The sequence below is a fragment of the Periophthalmus magnuspinnatus genome, chromosome 13 (genome assembly GCF_009829125.3).
Source record: "Periophthalmus magnuspinnatus isolate fPerMag1 chromosome 13, fPerMag1.2.pri, whole genome shotgun sequence".
Taxonomy (NCBI): domain Eukaryota; kingdom Metazoa; phylum Chordata; class Actinopteri; order Gobiiformes; family Gobiidae; genus Periophthalmus; species Periophthalmus magnuspinnatus.
Genome location: NC_047138.1, coordinates 16,220,126 through 16,238,092, shown reverse-complemented (window position 1 = coordinate 16,238,092; position 17,967 = coordinate 16,220,126). Strand labels below are relative to the sequence as shown.

Sequence of the window (17,967 nt, the reverse complement as noted above, 5' to 3'; positions counted from 1 at the left end):
AACCTTAACCAGAACATAAAACCTCAAAAGTTTTATTATGGAAATATTTGATATATTTGTGTTCTACCAAAAATGACGACTATGAAACTGTGTTTTGTAGAAGTGGACCACACTGGTCTACTCTCTTCTATTACATGTTTAACTGTGTCATACTAACTCATTTTGTCCATTTTGGAAATAAACTTGTGGCCAAACCTCCTTGTCATAGCCTAATCTGGTCAGATCTTAGAATCTAAACAGGGCTGGGCCTGGTTAGTACTTGGATGTGAGACTGCTGGATTTCCAGTACCGTAAAGCAACTTGAGCATCTGGAAAAGCACAGTATAAGAATAAGGCATTATTAAACTAACAAGACTAGCCACAGGTGTGACTTTCTTACTCGGGCCATGGGACAGGCCCCTCAGAGAGAAACCCAGTGAATAATTCAGGTCTTAATACTTGTCTGACCTCTTGGGTACTTATGTCTGGCTGTCTGGACATGTGGTCATTGTGAGAGGGCCCTTAAAACCTGAGAGCCTCCACCAGCGCCATTATTATAATTATTATAATGCACATGACTGGTCTTGTCTTACATCTCTTTTACTTTTTTGAAGCTTTGATCTTGACGACAGTGGAAGGTGCATACTCACACTCAGGTACATGAGTCACAGTTGCTGGAGGAAAATAGATCAGTCATAGTACTGATAATAAGACTGGTATTAGTGCTATGTTCATTTCGCACTGAGATGACATTAAGCATGTGTGCCCTACAGCATAGTAAATATTAGCATTAACTGTCTCATAATGTTTGCTCTTTACTGCAACATTTGTACTACAACATGAATTTATCACTAATTAAAAATGATGGTCACTGTTAAGACTAGAGTCTAAATCACTCATAGTGATTGCCACCAGATTGCATAATATTAAACTTTGCACACAAGTTAAGGTTGAGAAACTGGTTAAAGTACGCTTTGTCCCGTGTGGAAATTTGACCACTGCATTTGCTCCATCCTTCAATGTGGCTGGGGCACCTCATCTACGCACCGACACAACCCGAGAAGTATGCAAACTGCACACGGAGAACCCAGAACTACAGTGAAGTAATGACGTTTGCCACTCAAGCACCAAGAACAGAGCTGTTAACTGCTACTTTTGACCATTCCAAAACATATACTACACGTTACAGACTCCCCATGTGAAAGTACTGGATTAACTGGATCCACCTTAGCCATCACCAACCCACAGAGACAAACTATGTAATGATATTTTTCCTACTCAAGTAATGAGTCTTAGGACAAATGGAATAGTGCTAAGACCCCAAGACTCTCTAGTGTGTAAATATAGAGCTGCCCCTTGTGTCAGCACTGGTAATGACCTGGACTCATCTGCTGATACAAAATGGTCTGTTTTATTGGTTTGAACGCTCTAGTGGAATATGTTAAAGTTGCTTCCTCATCTCATCATGTTTCATTCACATATGCTTAATGTGTTGTCATGCAGCTTCACTATAATCATTTGGGTAATTTCACCCCTGGAATTGCCAATCTCTACTGAACTAAAGGTAAAAGGTAGCTGTTCATTTGAAAACTTCAGCTTGAACATTTTGAGCTTTTAGGATATAGACAGACTAATGCAGGGTTACTTGTTACTACAAAACACAACTCCAGGTATGTTTTTGGCATGGCTAAAAGAACAAAAGAGTCCATAAAGAGTACATAGGAGCTTTAGATAAGTCTCATCATTGGCAATGTATAGATTACATTCACTATTTTTGTTTCTTATTTTTCTGTGTGAAATGAAGCTTGTTTGAAAGCACAGTCCATGGAGTGTGCCCCTATCACGTTTGCATTGTGTGAGCGTGTGAAGAGATCATACTTGGCTCGTTCTTTTTCGGCTCGCACTGGCTGTGACGGGACAAGCAGCCTGGGATCCTGTTTCAGCCAGGATGAGGCTATAAGAGACCTGAGACCACAGAGGACGCACATAAAGACAGCACAGTGGAAGAATAGCAACAAGTTGACACCAAGAAACCGTGACGAGAAACTAGTTACAGGTGCTACAGGTCAACACAGGACAGGTGGAGATAGGAAAGATATTCAGTGGAGAAGTTCAGCTGGAGTGGATCAATAAGACGCCTTAGGACTTGCAAATATTCGATCTATACTTTGCAGAAGAGATGAAAGATTAACAAAATAAGTTAATCTGGAGTGGATGAAGAAACATCTGAAAATCTTGCCTTGACCTCTTACCTTGAAGTGGGAGTGCAAGCTTGAGGGCCATGCTAGCGGCCCGGAGCAGCGGTGGTGGTGTCCAGCCTCCCCATATTCATCGCAAACACTCAGTAGCTTCTCTGAGCAGCACCAAGCGACTCTCCCAAGAAAAGCGCAATGCCTCTGCCGGGAAAGTGCAATCCCAGACCCGCAACAAGGCCTCCCTCATCCGGGAGATCGAGACCACCTGGTACCTGAAGATGTTTGGCCTGGGCAAAGAGGAGACGGTGGCGCACAAGACTGGCATGCCCTACAGGTGAGTCCAGTGCACTTTTTGGCAAATCAGCTATTGGACTTAAATCTTCTATAAAGGTCCTATATTACACAAAATGGAATCTGGTGAGCTTTAAACCATGTTATAAAGCTGTTACCTCATCAAAAACATACCTGGAGTTGTGTTTTGTTTTATTCACAAATGTTTGAGTAATCCTGGTTTATTAGTCTGCATGTATCTCCAAAGATCAAAATGTTCTGTTCCACCTTGTGATGTCATGAAGCTGTAGTTTTCACGTTAACAGCTATGACCTTTAGTTCAGTAAAGATAGGCAATTCAAATTTAAATGATTCTAGTAAAGATGTTTGAAGTTTAAAAACACAGTAGAGCACTTCTTGTATTACACATGACATCACAAGGTGGAACAAAGTGTTTTCTTTTTAAGAGAAGAACTGTGTGTTAAACATGTGAATGAAACAAAACAAAACTGTTTAAGCAGCTCTTGAGGTCAAAATAACTCCACTGCGCGCTGTCTGCATCTGACTGGAAAGCATTTTATTGTATGATAAGTAGGAAGTGCGGGTTAGCATGTTAGTAGTTGATAGCTTTACTCCACACTGGTCATAATTAGAATCTCATACAATTGTTGCCTCAGCACAATCATGGAATTTGAAAATGAAAATTTCTTGCACAGGTTTGCATTTTTTGCTAAGTGTATACATCAGATTCTTGTTTGCTATGTCCATGTGAAGTGATCAGAAATTGGAATTGGTGATGATGTCATAATCCCAGGTCAGGTGGAAGAGACACTTTTTCCTGTTGATTACACTTGGCCATGAAATATCCAAATAGTAAATTTACAAATGTTGAACCATATCAATTCAATTTTTGACTAGAACCAAGAGCTCCATGTATTAGAACAAAAATCTGCATTTTTAACAATATTCATTTAAGATGCCCCCATCTGTATCAATTAAGTATTAGGCTATCACTGGCCTATAGGATGTAGTCATCTGAAACCCAGGAGTCTGGTTGCATGTTATACAGTGGTGGAAGAAGTACACGATTTTGTTACTTAAGTAAAAGTACAGATACTGGAGCAAAAAAAACATGAAAAACTCTACTTAAGTAAAGTTGTTTAAGTAACTGTTTAAAAGTGTGCTTAAAGAGTAAAAAGTAAAATTATATCTCTCTAGCATATCTTCTTAAATGTATCTATTCCTCCACTATAGCATCTATGCAGTTTTTAGAGGACATGAACATGACTTTGTTGTAATACTGTATTGTCTTTATTATGAACTGCCTCTTTTGTCTTTTACCAAACATAGAGCCCATCCGTGTATTGACTGCGCTTTGTCTGACCCCATGCCAACACCCAAGCCTTTTCTGACCTATTGCATCACTGGCACACTTAGGGCAAGCAAGTTCTATATCAGGTGTTGTTTGGATTTCTTCTGTCCACATGTTATTGAGTTGTCCTAGTGGAGTTTGACCTTTCACCTTTGAGATTCCATTGCAGAATTAAGTAGTTTATAAACTAATCTACATAGCCTTTATAAATATGGATTTGAAACTTTTAGATTCTCCCACTTTAGATAAATAAATAAATAAATAAATAAATAAAAAATGCTAATGGTGCCAATCCTTAACAAAAACTTATGTAGATCTCCCACTTATGGATTGTGGCTGACTCCTTTAAAGGGACACTATGTAACTTTTCTGGTGCAAGGCCCGCCACCTGCTTGTCTCCATGGAGATGTTATTGCTGCACCTGCAGTGTCCTGCAGTATGGATTTAAACATTTCTATATTGATGACAACCAGTCCAACTTGTAGGCCGAATCCCGCTACCAGCAAGAATGCATGTTTTTCAAGGTAGAGTAGTAAAAAACTGTCATAGAATAAATGCTAGATAGAGGATCTTAATGCAATACTCTGGAACATTCCTGGAAAACAATAACATCAATATGGACGCAAGCAGATGCAGGCCTCACCACAGGAAAAGGTACAGAGTGTACCATTAATATGAGAAAAAGAAACCAGACAGACTTCTTTATATATATTTAATCGTTCAGCTCTAATGTGCACACAATTATCACATTTGTCACAAACACATGAATAGTATTGTCAGCTCTCTCAGTCATTTGTGGGCCAGAACAGCCTCGGGCTCAGACTTGTGTGTCACCTGATCCGCTCATAATGCTAATAGCTAGCATCTGTCTTACCACGTTAGCTTTTGTTGACATCTTCTAACGCCATGGTGACACAACAAATGGCTGGGTGTGTAAACTGTTTTGATTCTCATCTTTGTGGTATTGCCGTAATAGGCTCCATTCTCCCCAGTAACAGCTCAGCCAGTGCTTATGTAGACTTTTCTCACGCGAGTATTTCAGTCTGCCGGTCCTCGTCTTTCTTCTAAACAGCTAATCCGTGCTTGCTCTGTTCCAATCATTTGCGATTTAAGCCTCACATTCAACTGCCTATCAAGTACTTTGCTATCTCTCGGATTCCCTGCTGAGTCTGGCATTTTCACTATCTATTATAGTCAAATGGAAAGTTAATCTAGAACCAGTGTTGTTAAAAATATTTCCCAATGGGGCCGTGCAGTTAATAACATTTAAATCAAGACTCAGTTATTTCTATTCACCTTGATCAGTGTGGGTGTTTTTAATGGAGAAGTCTACAGCCAGTCCTCTGTCAATAAAAACATGTGGTTTCGGCAGAGTTCAGAATTTGGAGGAAGTGCTTGAATTTTTTGTGTTACATGTGATTATTATAAGTCTTTGTTGTTAAAAATAATATTGAAGACCATTTTGATTTGTTTTCTTATTCCAGAGGTTGTCATTGGCTACGACATCATCTTTGGGGTTGTATTGTTTTACATGGGGCTGTTGATGTTGATAGCAAATCAGTTCTACAGGGACTACAGAACTGTTTAAAAGCTTCCAGAGAATTGATGCAGTGTTTGCTTGCTGGTCACATGAACACTGACCATTTTACACCAACCAAGTTTATTGACAGGGGTGGCGCCAGGGGGATACTGGAGGGGGCACTAGCCGTCCCTAGAATGGCCAATGCTCCCCCACAGCTCCCCCAAAGACTGATATTCATAGCACATCCAATCTTGACAAATATGTTCAAATGGCAACTACAGAAAAAACAAATCCATATTAGTTTTTATAAATCACTGCAGAGGCTAACTACATTTAAACTGGTTTAAAACAGTAACTCAAACGTGGTACAGGAAGGAGGGGCGCTCATGTCCATATAAGACTCTAAATAAACATGTTAAGTGTGCGCTCCCACTAAAGAACTTAGCTCCTCAAATGATATATCTATCGCCGCCCCTGTTTATTGATGGTTATTGAATGTGATGATCATAGTCTCAGATGGGGGCAAGAGCCAGTTTTTCCTATTGATTACATTGTACTTACCATCAAATATCCAAAAGATAATGTCCATATATATACAGTTTATGTATATACAAGATAAAGTTTATGTACATACAAATGAAATAACTAATAGTTGTGGTTCATACGATTATACTGCAACCTGAAAAATCCCAATAATTATGAGACCATATTCTTGGCATCCCTATTCCTGATTCATATGTGTAAATTAATGTATACTGGCTGTAGACTGGCCCAAACAGAACACACTCAAGTCAAACGCTCCGTGGACAGTAAATCAACCTTATGAACTAATTCATATATGGCTTTTTATACAAGACAGAGTCCTTTTTGCATATGAGTGGTCATGAGTATTGACTGTGGCTTGTATTACTGATAGGGACAGGCAATATATAGGTTTCCAATATCAGTATTGGCTGATACAGGAGGGGCTTTGCAGATATTGGTCTTAGCTCATATTGATATTGCTGATATGCAGATGTTTGACACCGATACTTTTTAGGTGCTACTCCAGTCTCTGTGTGTCCAGTGTGTCCTCAGTGTGTCACATTTGTCTTTTTGAAGAGACTTAAGTAAAAATGGAAACAGAAAAGCCAAAAATATGACTATAACAAACATATAATCAGTTATCTTATATCCCTTATAAATACATTTTGTTAGTATTGTTAGTGAAAAGGTCATTTGTGATATTTACTTCAACTTAAGATATACGTGTGAGGCTTGTGGATTTTAAAAGCTAAATATTGGTATCGGCAAAGATCCATTTCATGGCCAGCAGCAAGCCAAATATCGGATATGGGTATCAATAAAAAAATTCATATCGAACAGCATCATTCTTAATAGTTGTTCATTATGAATTGAGTATTTCTTTTGCATTATGAAGGCTTTATTACAAGCTTAAGTTGTAGTTATTTATTATGACGTAAATGTTCTTGAGTGTTATGCATTTTTAGAAATCCAGTAATCTATTTTTCTTCAAATGTCCCGGAAAGCATAATTTAGTGAGCGTACAGTGAGCAAAGCATGCATCTAAGAACCAAAGGGTTGCAGGTTTCATTCCCGTCCACTTTTAGACACCCAAGTATTGTGCAGGGGTTCATTTGTTTTGGCTCGGGGATGTGTTGAGTGCTTCCTCCACGTGCTGTCTATTTAGAGCAAATCCAGCTTTGACAAAGGCAGTGCTGAGAGACTGACAGGTGCAAGTGCAATTGATGATGTGTTTAATAGTGCGACAGAATCATGGGCACCCAATCAAAATGGCTGTGTGAGTGATGGTGTGAATGCTACGGGATTAGAATGACAGGCCGCCTATGTGCTCATAAAAGCTGATGTATTTGGAAGATATTCAATGTTTCAAATGGCAAGGCAAGTTTATTTGTACAGCATAATTGAAACTACAGAATAAGAAAGACATTAAAATCACAATACAAACAAATCAATACATAAATAATCATCATCAAATTAATATTAAAAGAGAAGATTGCAAAATAAAAAACCTTTCAGTCATATGCACACCTAAACAGAACCGTTTTGAGGATTTAAACATTGTCAAAGTAGAGGCCTGTTTTAGCTGTATAAAACTGAAACACTGATTCCCCATGTTTAGTCCTTACTCTGGGCACCAACAGGGGTCCGGTCCCTGAAATCCTCAAAGCGCAAGATGCTTCATATGGCACTAACATATGGGAGATGTACTTTGGTGCTAGGCCATGGAGAGACTTGTACACAAGCAGAGCTACTTTAAAGTCTAGTCTCTCTAAAGTCTATGTACAATGTATTGTACAAGCAATAGGCAGTCTGTAAACATGTAAGAATCATTGCAGTGTTTAGTGGCTTTCTATACACATACTACTAAATAAAACACACTAATAAACACTAATAAAAATAATATAATTTCTCTAATAAAATGTAATTTCTTAGGCAATTTTCAAATTCCAGAATGTGATCATGTTATACTCTTAGATGGGGCCGAAGAGTTAGTTTCGTGTTGATTACATTATACTTATCCAAAAGGTAAATGTATGACTCACTAGACACAAGAACTCACAATTTTGGGAAAAAAATAAAAAAATCAGCATTTTAACAATATGCATTTTACCTGCACCCAGCCTTACCTAGCAATTGAAATGTAAATTCACAAAGCACTTTTGTCTTAATTTTATACTATCACCAGCAGAGGGAGACCTAATCAAGTTGCCCAGGAGTAAAATGAATGAAAGAACACACTGTCCACATTGTATGCTGTGAAAACGTAAAATTCTAATTGAAATCTGTCTGAAAAGGTGGACTAGGTGACTGGTACATCACGTTATTGTCTCCATGGAGATGCTGGTCCTTTGCCTGGAATGTTCCACAGTACTGCATTAAACTTATTTTGTGTTAATTCACTTGCAGGTGTTTTACTTTCCAAAACCTTCAAAATTATTCCACAGATCTGACCTGAAACTTGACTTTGTATTATTGCCTGTTTACTTCCGTCCAGGTGTCTCCTCCTCCATAAAGGTTACATAGTGATCCTATAACACGGATAGCTTTAGTTGATAGACCTTTTACATTACATGTCTGAACTGTTCTCATTGTGAACCAATAGTGTGCTCCTTGCCATGCACAGAGACACGAGGCCAGTGTGCCAGCTCCGCTCTGAGCCTGATGAGCCCAAATACCCACTGAAGTCTGGATAACCTCGCTCTCATTACCACTTCAACAATTACTGTGATTCTGGGCTCCCGTGTGAATCTGCATAATAAGTGGGACAGAATCGAATCATAGAAATCCCTGGCTTTACCACGTCTAAAAATAATTCCTGCACTTTTAAATGTTTTAAGTGGTATGAAGTATTGAGTGGTATTATTTGCTAGGAGTATCTGTATATTTGATGTCACAGTATATATCTATCATTTGGTTGCTATCATTGGTTTTGCATGCATTCTTACTGTTAGCATAAGAATGCATGCCTCTCCAAAGATCTGAGCTGCAACTTGGCCTAGTGGCATCATCTGCTTATGTCCATGGAGATGAATCAGTTTAATGGCATACTGTGGAACATTCCAGGCAAAGTAATAACAATTCAATGGAATTAAGCAGGTATTACACAGTACAACTACATGAATAGCTTTTTTTTTTTCTTGAATTGATTTCAGTTCACTTTCAGTTATGATTGGAAGCTTATGCTTTCCCTGTTGCTTCACATCATCAGGTGCTAATTCATGGTGCGTTATATTGGACTTAGCTGTTGGCCTTTGGGAAAACCATGAGTAAGGTTAATGGAAGAAGCCATGATCGTCAGAGCTGCTGTATCCGTGGCTCCTCTCAGTAGGATTAAGTTCACACTTCCCCACTGTGCTGGCAGCAAACACAAGGCCCAGGTGCAGCAACATGAGCCCTTTCTGTGTGCCCTTAACCATCTCCTGTAGACAGAGCCCTATCCGTGAGCACTTAACCATCTCCTGCAGACAGAATCCTACTACAGACAGAGCTCTTAACAGTTTCCTGCAAATAGAGCCCTATCCGTGATCACTTAATCATCTCCTGCAGACAGAGCTCAACCCGAAAGCACTTAACGGTCTCCTGCAGACAGAGCTCTATGTGAGTGTGCTGCAGATAGAGCCCTACCTGAGCAAACTTGACCATCTCCTGCAGACAGAGCCCTACCCAAGTGCACTTAACTGAGTACACTTTCTGGGCAGAACTAAAGAAGCCACTTTGTTGAATGGCTTTTGAACCTAATTGGACAACTGAAGGATTATACAGAATAACATGTCATTATAACTACATCTTAATTAGCTGTAATTAAGCATTCAGAAAGACTTAATAATAAACAAATAATTTATTAAGAATGATTCAAGTTCATTTTAAACAGTTTGCAGTGGTCCAAAGTATATCCATCACTCATCCCTCATTTCAGAGGGCAGATCGGAGTTTTGTGTGGCCACGGTATTGCTAAGAACAACTAGCATGTTAACTGCACACCTCCTAATTATTGAACAATAAAACTTATAATTAGATGTAGACAGCACATGGCAGACTTATTTTGATCTCAAGAGCTGCTTATACAACAATATATAACAATATATCTGACCTAGGGAAAGACAAACTTTGCTCAAGTACATGGACAAAAATTCGGTACAGGGTCTTTAAGTAGTTACTAAGACTGAATCATTCTTAATAAACAATTTGTTCATTAAGTATTAAGTATTTATTCATGGTTTACTATGGCTAATTAAGGCATAATTATAATAAACTGTTACCAAATGTTCTTGTATTTTATGTACCAATAAGGTCTTCAAGTAAGTATAATTTCTAATATTGTGTGCATGAGTGGGGTGATGGTGGTGTAGTGAGCTAAGCATGTCTCTATGAACCAGAGGGTTGCAGGTTTGATTCCCACCAACTTCTAGGCACATACTGTTGCTGTGCCCCTGAGCAAGAATACCATAATGTTATTAGATGTTTCACCTTTAAACACTTAGCCTATTGTATGTAGTGTGATGTGCCATTGGCTGTAGAAGTCCTGTGGTGGAAATAATGGGATAATAGTGGAGAATGTAGGCCAGCACATTGGTTAAACAGGAGCAGAACAGTCCCTAAGGGCATGGGCTGATCATTGGCGTAATTGTTACTGCCTAAAATCATGCCACATAAGATCACATTGGGAAAACTGAAATCTTCACAAGCTTTGGTGATGGAAAAATTATAGTACTTTTTTAGATTCTTGCAGCAAAATCTTAAAAGGTGCACACTTGCTGATCCACTAATTAGATTGGTTGGTCTGAAATCTAGAGTATATAAGGAGAAGAATTGACTTGGGTAATGGTAAAAAATGTAGTATAAAGTCTTAAGATACATTTTACTAATCTGCAAAATCCTTACATACAAATTACTTGTTGCTGTGCCCAATGATTAGGGTGACCAGACGTCCCTATTTACCCAGGACAGTCCCAGTTTTGAGCCCTGTGTCCCCTGTCCCAGCAGATTTATCCAAAACCAGTGATTTATCCCAGTTTTATACAAGAAATGTCCCAGGTGTGCCTATTTTTGACCAAATTGAAACCCACCAACAGTGAAGAGGGACAGAGATTGTAATTTGTTGCTAAAATACAGAAAATCTTACTTGAAAAGTCCCTCAGATCATGATTGACCCACAACAAGTGAGTCAATGTTATGTGCTCTTTTCACAATTTTATTTATACCAATTAATCCAACCTGGGTCCTTTTTTTTAATTTGGAAAATTTGGTCACCTTACCAGTGACGAAAGTTAAAATACTTAACTGAGTTCTAGATATTCTTAAAGGAACTGTATGTATTATTTCCATGCAATAAAGTAAAATATTTTGTAATAGCAGCTCTGCAGTGTGCTGTCTGCGTCTACATACAAAGTATTTTTCGAAACCAGGAAGTAACACTGGTGCTAATTAGGAGTTAGAGGGGCACAAAAACTCCGCTTTGGACTCTGATATTTGTGAAACACAGCTATAAACTCATCATGTTGAATAATTATAATTCTAGGTGAGAATCAAAAATAAGGTAGTTCTGTTTTGCACTATTTTAAGACAATCACCTACACCACCTAGAAGAGGTCTAGAACTCTGCAAAGGCTAAATCAATCCAAACTTGTACTAGATCAACCAGGACTATAAGTATAAACAGGACTAAGGTCAGGACTAAGATGGATCTAAACAATGGTAAGTTGCAAGTGTGACATCAAACATAATAACTACAAAGACTCTAGACTAGTAGTGCCCTTAACACAGTTTGGGAAGCACTCAATTTTTGCCCTCTCTCATTTGTGACTCTTGGTTGACCCATCTCCATCTGCCCATGTGTGGAGCAGCTTGAAATTGGACTTGTAAACACCAAACACACATCGAAAATCAAAGGGAAAGTCCACACAGGTCTGAATGAACGTCTGTGCCCCTCGTCCAGGACATGTATAGGCCTAGCTGCTATAAATACTCTGCAAACACATGGCATTGCATAAGGTCAGCTGACATTCCCACTGCTGCACGGAGCACTACTTTCCAGTCAGTCTGATGGACAATGGACCCAGCTGCCTTCAGTCTGTATTGTCCTGTGTGTCAAGGCTGCATCACTCTTCTAAATGTATTCTGCAGCGGAGTTTCTCAAACAGTGATGTGTGTACTGTTGTAGCATATATTGAATTGGCCTGAAAGTTGGAAGAAGAGGTATGAGGCTGAAGTTCTAATGCAGGAGTGGTTTATTTACATCAGTACAGGACCCAGGACGCAGAGACAAGAACCCTCAAGACATTGTGTTGTCCATTCGAGTCTAGTCTGATCCAGTCTGGCTATGCTTCCATTGTAGGGAGTATTATACCTGATGACGTAGGCTAAGGTAATAAGGACTGAGCTGGCAGGGTGGGGCTGGAGCAGCATAGACACATAATTTCTCTGTCATATACCACTGGTCCCACATGGGGTCCTCTACAGTTTGAATATTTGTTTGTTTTTTGTTTCTTTTTTAAAGACACATCTGTCTAACTATTTTTGTCCTCCTTTTGGTTAACCATTATCGTTATTCATGGTTTAATCTCTTTTAGACATGGTTTATCCTGATATCATCCGGATAAAGCTATTCATACCCAGAAAGTTAAATATTATCTAAGAATTCTATGCTGAAAACACTGTTCTACAGCAGAGTGAGCATAAGTGTTAGACAACAAGAACAACTAAAACTAAGATATAAACAAAAAATTGATGGTTTATATTGATCCCAAGTCCAGATAAATGTGGAGTGTTTCATGTTTCAGATCATTTTGTCTGGCTTCCCATGATCTGTTTGATCCACACAGCTGCCTGGTCCATCAAGAGAGTGATGCTAGAAACAACACGCACCGATCTATTTTCTTCCTCTTATCCAGGCAGAGTCACAGGGACTCCCAGACTTCCCTCACCTCAGACACTTCCTCCAGCTCCTCCAATGGGATCCCAAGGCATTCCTAAGCCAACGGAGAGACACACCAGTGAGACATGCAGCACATATACAATAAAATCAACATGTTTTTAAAAAAAATATATATACATATATAAATATGCGGTGTAATAAAGTATATATGAGGTAATGTTTTCAGCGTTCTCTACTTCACAAACATCGTCAATGGGAAAAATTGTAGGAGGGGTACCAGGGAGGCTGTCTGTCAAGGGAGTCATTCAAACCAGAACTGCCACTGGCACTGTAATATTCAGCAGACTCTGGCTAGACTATGACAAAAACAATTTAATGGAAATTGTTCTAAAATGAGGCTATTTCACTCCATGTGCAGAGCTGTAGAGTTGTGATCATGTATCTTTATCTAATTCTTGTGTCACTGCTGTGTGTACCTCTCCTTAAAAACACTGGACTCCACAAAGGTCACTATGAATGACTGCTGTGCTCAGTTCTTGTGCCACTGCCTTTTTCAAACTCCTCTCTCCTGATATGGGAGAACAGCATTCCTCTGTATTCCCATAATCCACCAGAGGGCTAGACGTGATGTCAGTCCCTGTTCCCAAAAGGACCCATACTCTTTGAATGTAAACGTCTTAAAGTAGCATCAGATGTAAGAGGCTTCCCCATGTTGCATTTTGTGGTTCACTTCCTTTCAAAAACTGCCTTGTGACTTTGTGCAATTGTGCGTACCGTGCTGCCGGCTGTGTGTGAGCCTGTGCACGATTATGTTAGGTGTTTATGGGTGGGCAAAATTCCAGAGTACACTTTGTTTAGTGTAGGGGAAGTGGAGACTGGAAAGATGCAATGGATTAAAGGTGTATGTGTTGCGTTGTTGCCATGGAGATGTTATACTTCCACTTCTATATTATACAGCCTGTTTTCCATTTGTTCAGTTACTGTTTTTTAATGGACAAAAAATACCTTGAAGACATGCATTGTGAGCGGGGTTCCCTTTGCACACATCAGACCTATAAATAGGCTTGATGGAGCCACCTAATTGTCTCCATGGAGATATGCAAATTTAATGCCATATGGTGGAACATTCCAAACAAAGCAATATCATCTCCATAGACAAGTAAAGTAATGTATATGAATATCTGAAGTTAGTTCCAGATTGTTTGAAAAAGTAGCATTATAAACAGAAAGGAAGAAAAATATATAGAAAAGAGAGCACTTTAGACAGGAACTGCTCTGAGAAAATTTTGGAGAGGATATCGGTTAATAAGTGAAAAAAATCCTTGGTGACATGCGGAATACTGCGAGACAAAGGAAGGATGATAGCGATGGATATGAGGGGGTTGGAGCAAAAGAAAAAAAGATGAGAAGAGAGAGAGAGACAGAGAGAGGGAGGCAGGCGGGAGGGGGAAAATGTCCCAGATTCCCATGCCATTTAATAGGAAGCCAAACCAAAGTGAGCTTATAATGTAGACAGGCTGGGGCAAAGAAGTGACAGCATGGCTATAGGGGGCATTCCTCGGGTTTGCCTGGCTTTTCAACATGGAGGACGATATTGCTTTTTGATGTGGATACTCTCCCAAATGCGCTTCTAACCCGGATTAAGCATTTTACAAATAACTGTGAGGATAAACAGCATACTTGACTCGTGCCATATGTTTAAGTGACTGGAGAGGCTGGAAGTATGTATCTCTACAAGGGTACCTGCCCAGAGATTACCAACCCCAAGCAGAAAGGAGGGGGCGCCAGGGGTCAAGTCGGATTGCCGGTTTCGGGCCCAGGAGTAGGCGGAGGGGGTCAAGGGAGACTGGTGAGGCGGACATCAGCTCCCATGGGACCCCAGCCGTTTGCACCTTGCATGCTGTGGACACCCAGTAAACAGAGCTGTCTAGCGGAGGTGAAGCAGCTAGAGGAGTTTCTGAACTTCCATGCTCTGTCGCTGCATGATACGGTGAAGAGTCGGACGGGCATGGTGTACAGGTAATGATCAGTGATGGACTTTTGAGTCATGACAAGTTTTCACACACATTTGGACAATGTTGTGACAAGTGCCCCGATGATTTTTATAACTTTGTCTCTTAGTTCAAGGAGCAGGATATTTTCTCTTGAATGAAGTGAGTGGGGTTCTAAACTTTGTGCTCTGGTTCTTTAAGTGCATCTACTCTGTTTGTCTGTCTGTTTCGTCATTAATCCAGGATGGTGGTGCCAGTTGTGAGATTGTAGAGGTTCTCGATGTAACTCCAACAATTTCTGGTGGAAAACAGGTAAAATCTAGAAATCTCCAGCACAATTTTTAATTTTTAAGTCCATAAATCACTTGACTTGGCCGGAGGATTAAATTAGTTTTACAACAACGACGTGCATGTATTAGCATGCCTGTCATGATGCTACATGCTTGCTTTGTTGTTGTTTTAGTAATGCCCATTGCTGTCTACAGAGGGAGCTCTAATGTGAATCCAATCGCTTGGTCCTAAATTTCTTGCTTTTAAAGTGTGTTTTCCAAATATAGACATTAAGTTCTTCAAAAAAAAAAAAAAAAAGATTTATAAATTATGCTTTAAAAGTCTCAATTTGAATGACATAAATATTGTGGATTTGCAAAAGGTTGGTGTCTTTGGTTTGGTGAATCCACAAAGTTGCCCATTTCAGGTCTTGAAAACATGCCCAAAATGGCTATACAAATATGTGTCATGTTTTAATAGAGCTCAAACATCTCCATCCATCTGCAAAATCACGTAGGTTCATTCCATTTGGGAGATGGGACTGTTGTAAACACACCTGGCCCCGTGGCCTCTGACCAGCTGGACAAACTCAAAATAACTGTGTACTAACTTTTATCTGCCTCTCTCTTTAACTTCTGCGACCTGTGATTGGCTGTGCGCTACATACAGGTCAACCAAATGATGCTGTTGACTGTTCATTGTTGACTAGAAAAACAATTGGAGAACAATATGAGGATTTATATAGTAATTTAAGCCATTTTCCTCTTTTGTTTCTGTAAATGTTGGTTGGGTTAAGTGTAACCATGGCAACATTTATAACAAAGAACCCCTCCTTGCTGCTCAGATGTGTGAGCTTTTGGACAGCAATCTTGGCCATACCTGCTTGTCAATCCCAAATTGTGTCAGATCTCAGAAGCTAAGCAAGGCCAGACCTGGTTAGAACTTGGATGGGAGACTGCTGGGAATACTGGGTGCTGTAGTGGTGAGTGTGGGTGATGGTTGGGTGAGCGATTGTGCAGATGGCCACCCATGCTTCCATCAGTCTACCCCAGGGCAGCCGTGGCTACAACAGTAGCTTACCATCACCAAGAGTGGAGTGAATGAATAACGCAATATAAAATGCTTTGTGTGACAGGTGTTCCATAAATCCAGTGTGTCATTATTGATCTTAGGGGAATATTTGAATCACTCAATTCTCAATATGCAATGGTTTAACACAGGATTGTCCTGTATTCTTTTGGCTGACAATAGTTAAGGCAATACTGCAAACAATTTTGTCAGATGATATCATTATCTGATATTGGACTTTGTCTGGCATTGGTCTTTTCAGTGGACCTATCCATTCATGCACCATTGCCACAAGTAACTCACAGGAGTTGGCGCTTGCCTGCTGCGTACTTTTAAAAGCTCCAGTGAGTCGGGCTGCTGTTTAAATTTGAGCTGTGATCCTGAGGCGGCCGGGGGATCCTCATGTGCTGGATGTGTTTTGCCTCTAGTTTGTCATCTGTGACTAAGCAGAGTGCTGGAGGATTTGACTGAGTGTGATTGGGATGTTGTGGATCACTGCTCAGCCTGAGGCTCCACAAAGCTGCCTTCACTATATTATTTTCTAAATTTTTGTTTTAGTTTAGTTTTGCTAAAAGTCTGCAGAGAAAAGTTTAGAGTGGGAAGCACTGTGCACTTTAAAAGCAGACCTCTGACAAAGCACTACAATCTGATGATGTATGAGACACCCAACAATCATATGTCCACAGAACATGTTGGACCATGTGCCAGTTTTTGTTTCATAGGTAATTCAATATTTAAGCAATTATGGAGATATGGAGACATCAACGAAGATGGACCAGTTCTTTCCAGTAGATGACATAAATAGAAAAGGTTACATACTTGTGAAGCACACTTGTTTTGAGCTTGTAAGCTTTATTTGACATGACAGATATAGCGTAAAATAAAAGTAGGGAGAGCCAGAGAGCCAGGAATCAATGATCTCGAGATGATGTGCAGTGCAGCATTAGTACATGTCATCTAGTTGTAGTGCACTCAGATGAAATTTTTGTATTTTGTCATAAAGCTGTCAAAAGTAGGCTCAGCGAGATACTAACTGATACTAAAACTAGAACTGAAACTAGACACTTATTTGAGCAGGTCTAAAGCCAAAACAACAGGACAAAACAGGCTTTAGAATAAGCTTTTTCAGACGTAGTACAAGTACAAGACCACATGGTAACATTTTTTGTCTTATTGTCTAAAAAAACATTTTAATTATCATTGTGGTACAGAAATCTGAATATTTACCATATACATTTAAATTTGAAATTTTAGGATTGTGGCAGCACCAGGAGTTTTAATTAATACAATTTTGAATTCACTCATGATATTTTTATTACAGAGGCTAGACTTAACTTCTATCCCCTTCTTGAATCTTCAAACATAATAGCATATATGCACTCACTCACCACAGAGTGAAAGGTATGACCACCCAGCCCCATGTGTACTGTACTTTATATTTGGAGAGGGGCAGCTTAACATTTCCATGAACTATATTTTGGTCATCCCTTCCGTAAGCCTTCGGAATTAGCGAGTATCTGTATTAAATTACAAACAAAACAAGCTTTGGGCTCCCTCATGGCAAACAAACAAGAGAAATCCCATCATATCTTTTCTCCATTAGCAGGAAAATCAGTAGCAGAAAACATACAGCTGTCCGAGTAGAGGCATTTTATTATGGGATGTTGACATGATAATACATGTGTTCGTTACGCGTTGCCAGGGTAACTGAAGAAAACAGCTGCCCATATGTTCTTTTCCAGGTCACTGTGTGGTCAGCCGTTTAGAATATTTCATGCATATTAAAGTGTTGTGACCAGTGGAAAGTCACTCTGATATTAGCATTAGCTTTAGTCATTGTTCTGTGCCATCTACACAGTGTGATTGATGACAGTATGAGTTGCACTGTACAAAGCCCTGTG

The 17,967-nt window shown here is 39.5% G+C and overlaps 1 protein-coding gene across 1 annotated transcript in view; it reads left to right on the top strand.

Annotated features, from left to right (window-relative positions):
* Positions 1 to 1,987: 1,987 nt before the first annotated feature.
* Positions 1,988 to 17,967, top strand: part of kcnab1a (potassium voltage-gated channel subfamily A regulatory beta subunit 1a) — a 153,667-nt gene continuing 137,687 nt past the window's right edge. The window contains exon 1 of the mRNA XM_033977601.2: positions 1,988 to 2,508. Coding sequence (XP_033833492.1) covers positions 2,261 to 2,508 — 248 coding nt within the window. The 5' untranslated portion in view covers positions 1,988 to 2,260. The remainder of the gene's footprint in view (positions 2,509 to 17,967) is intronic.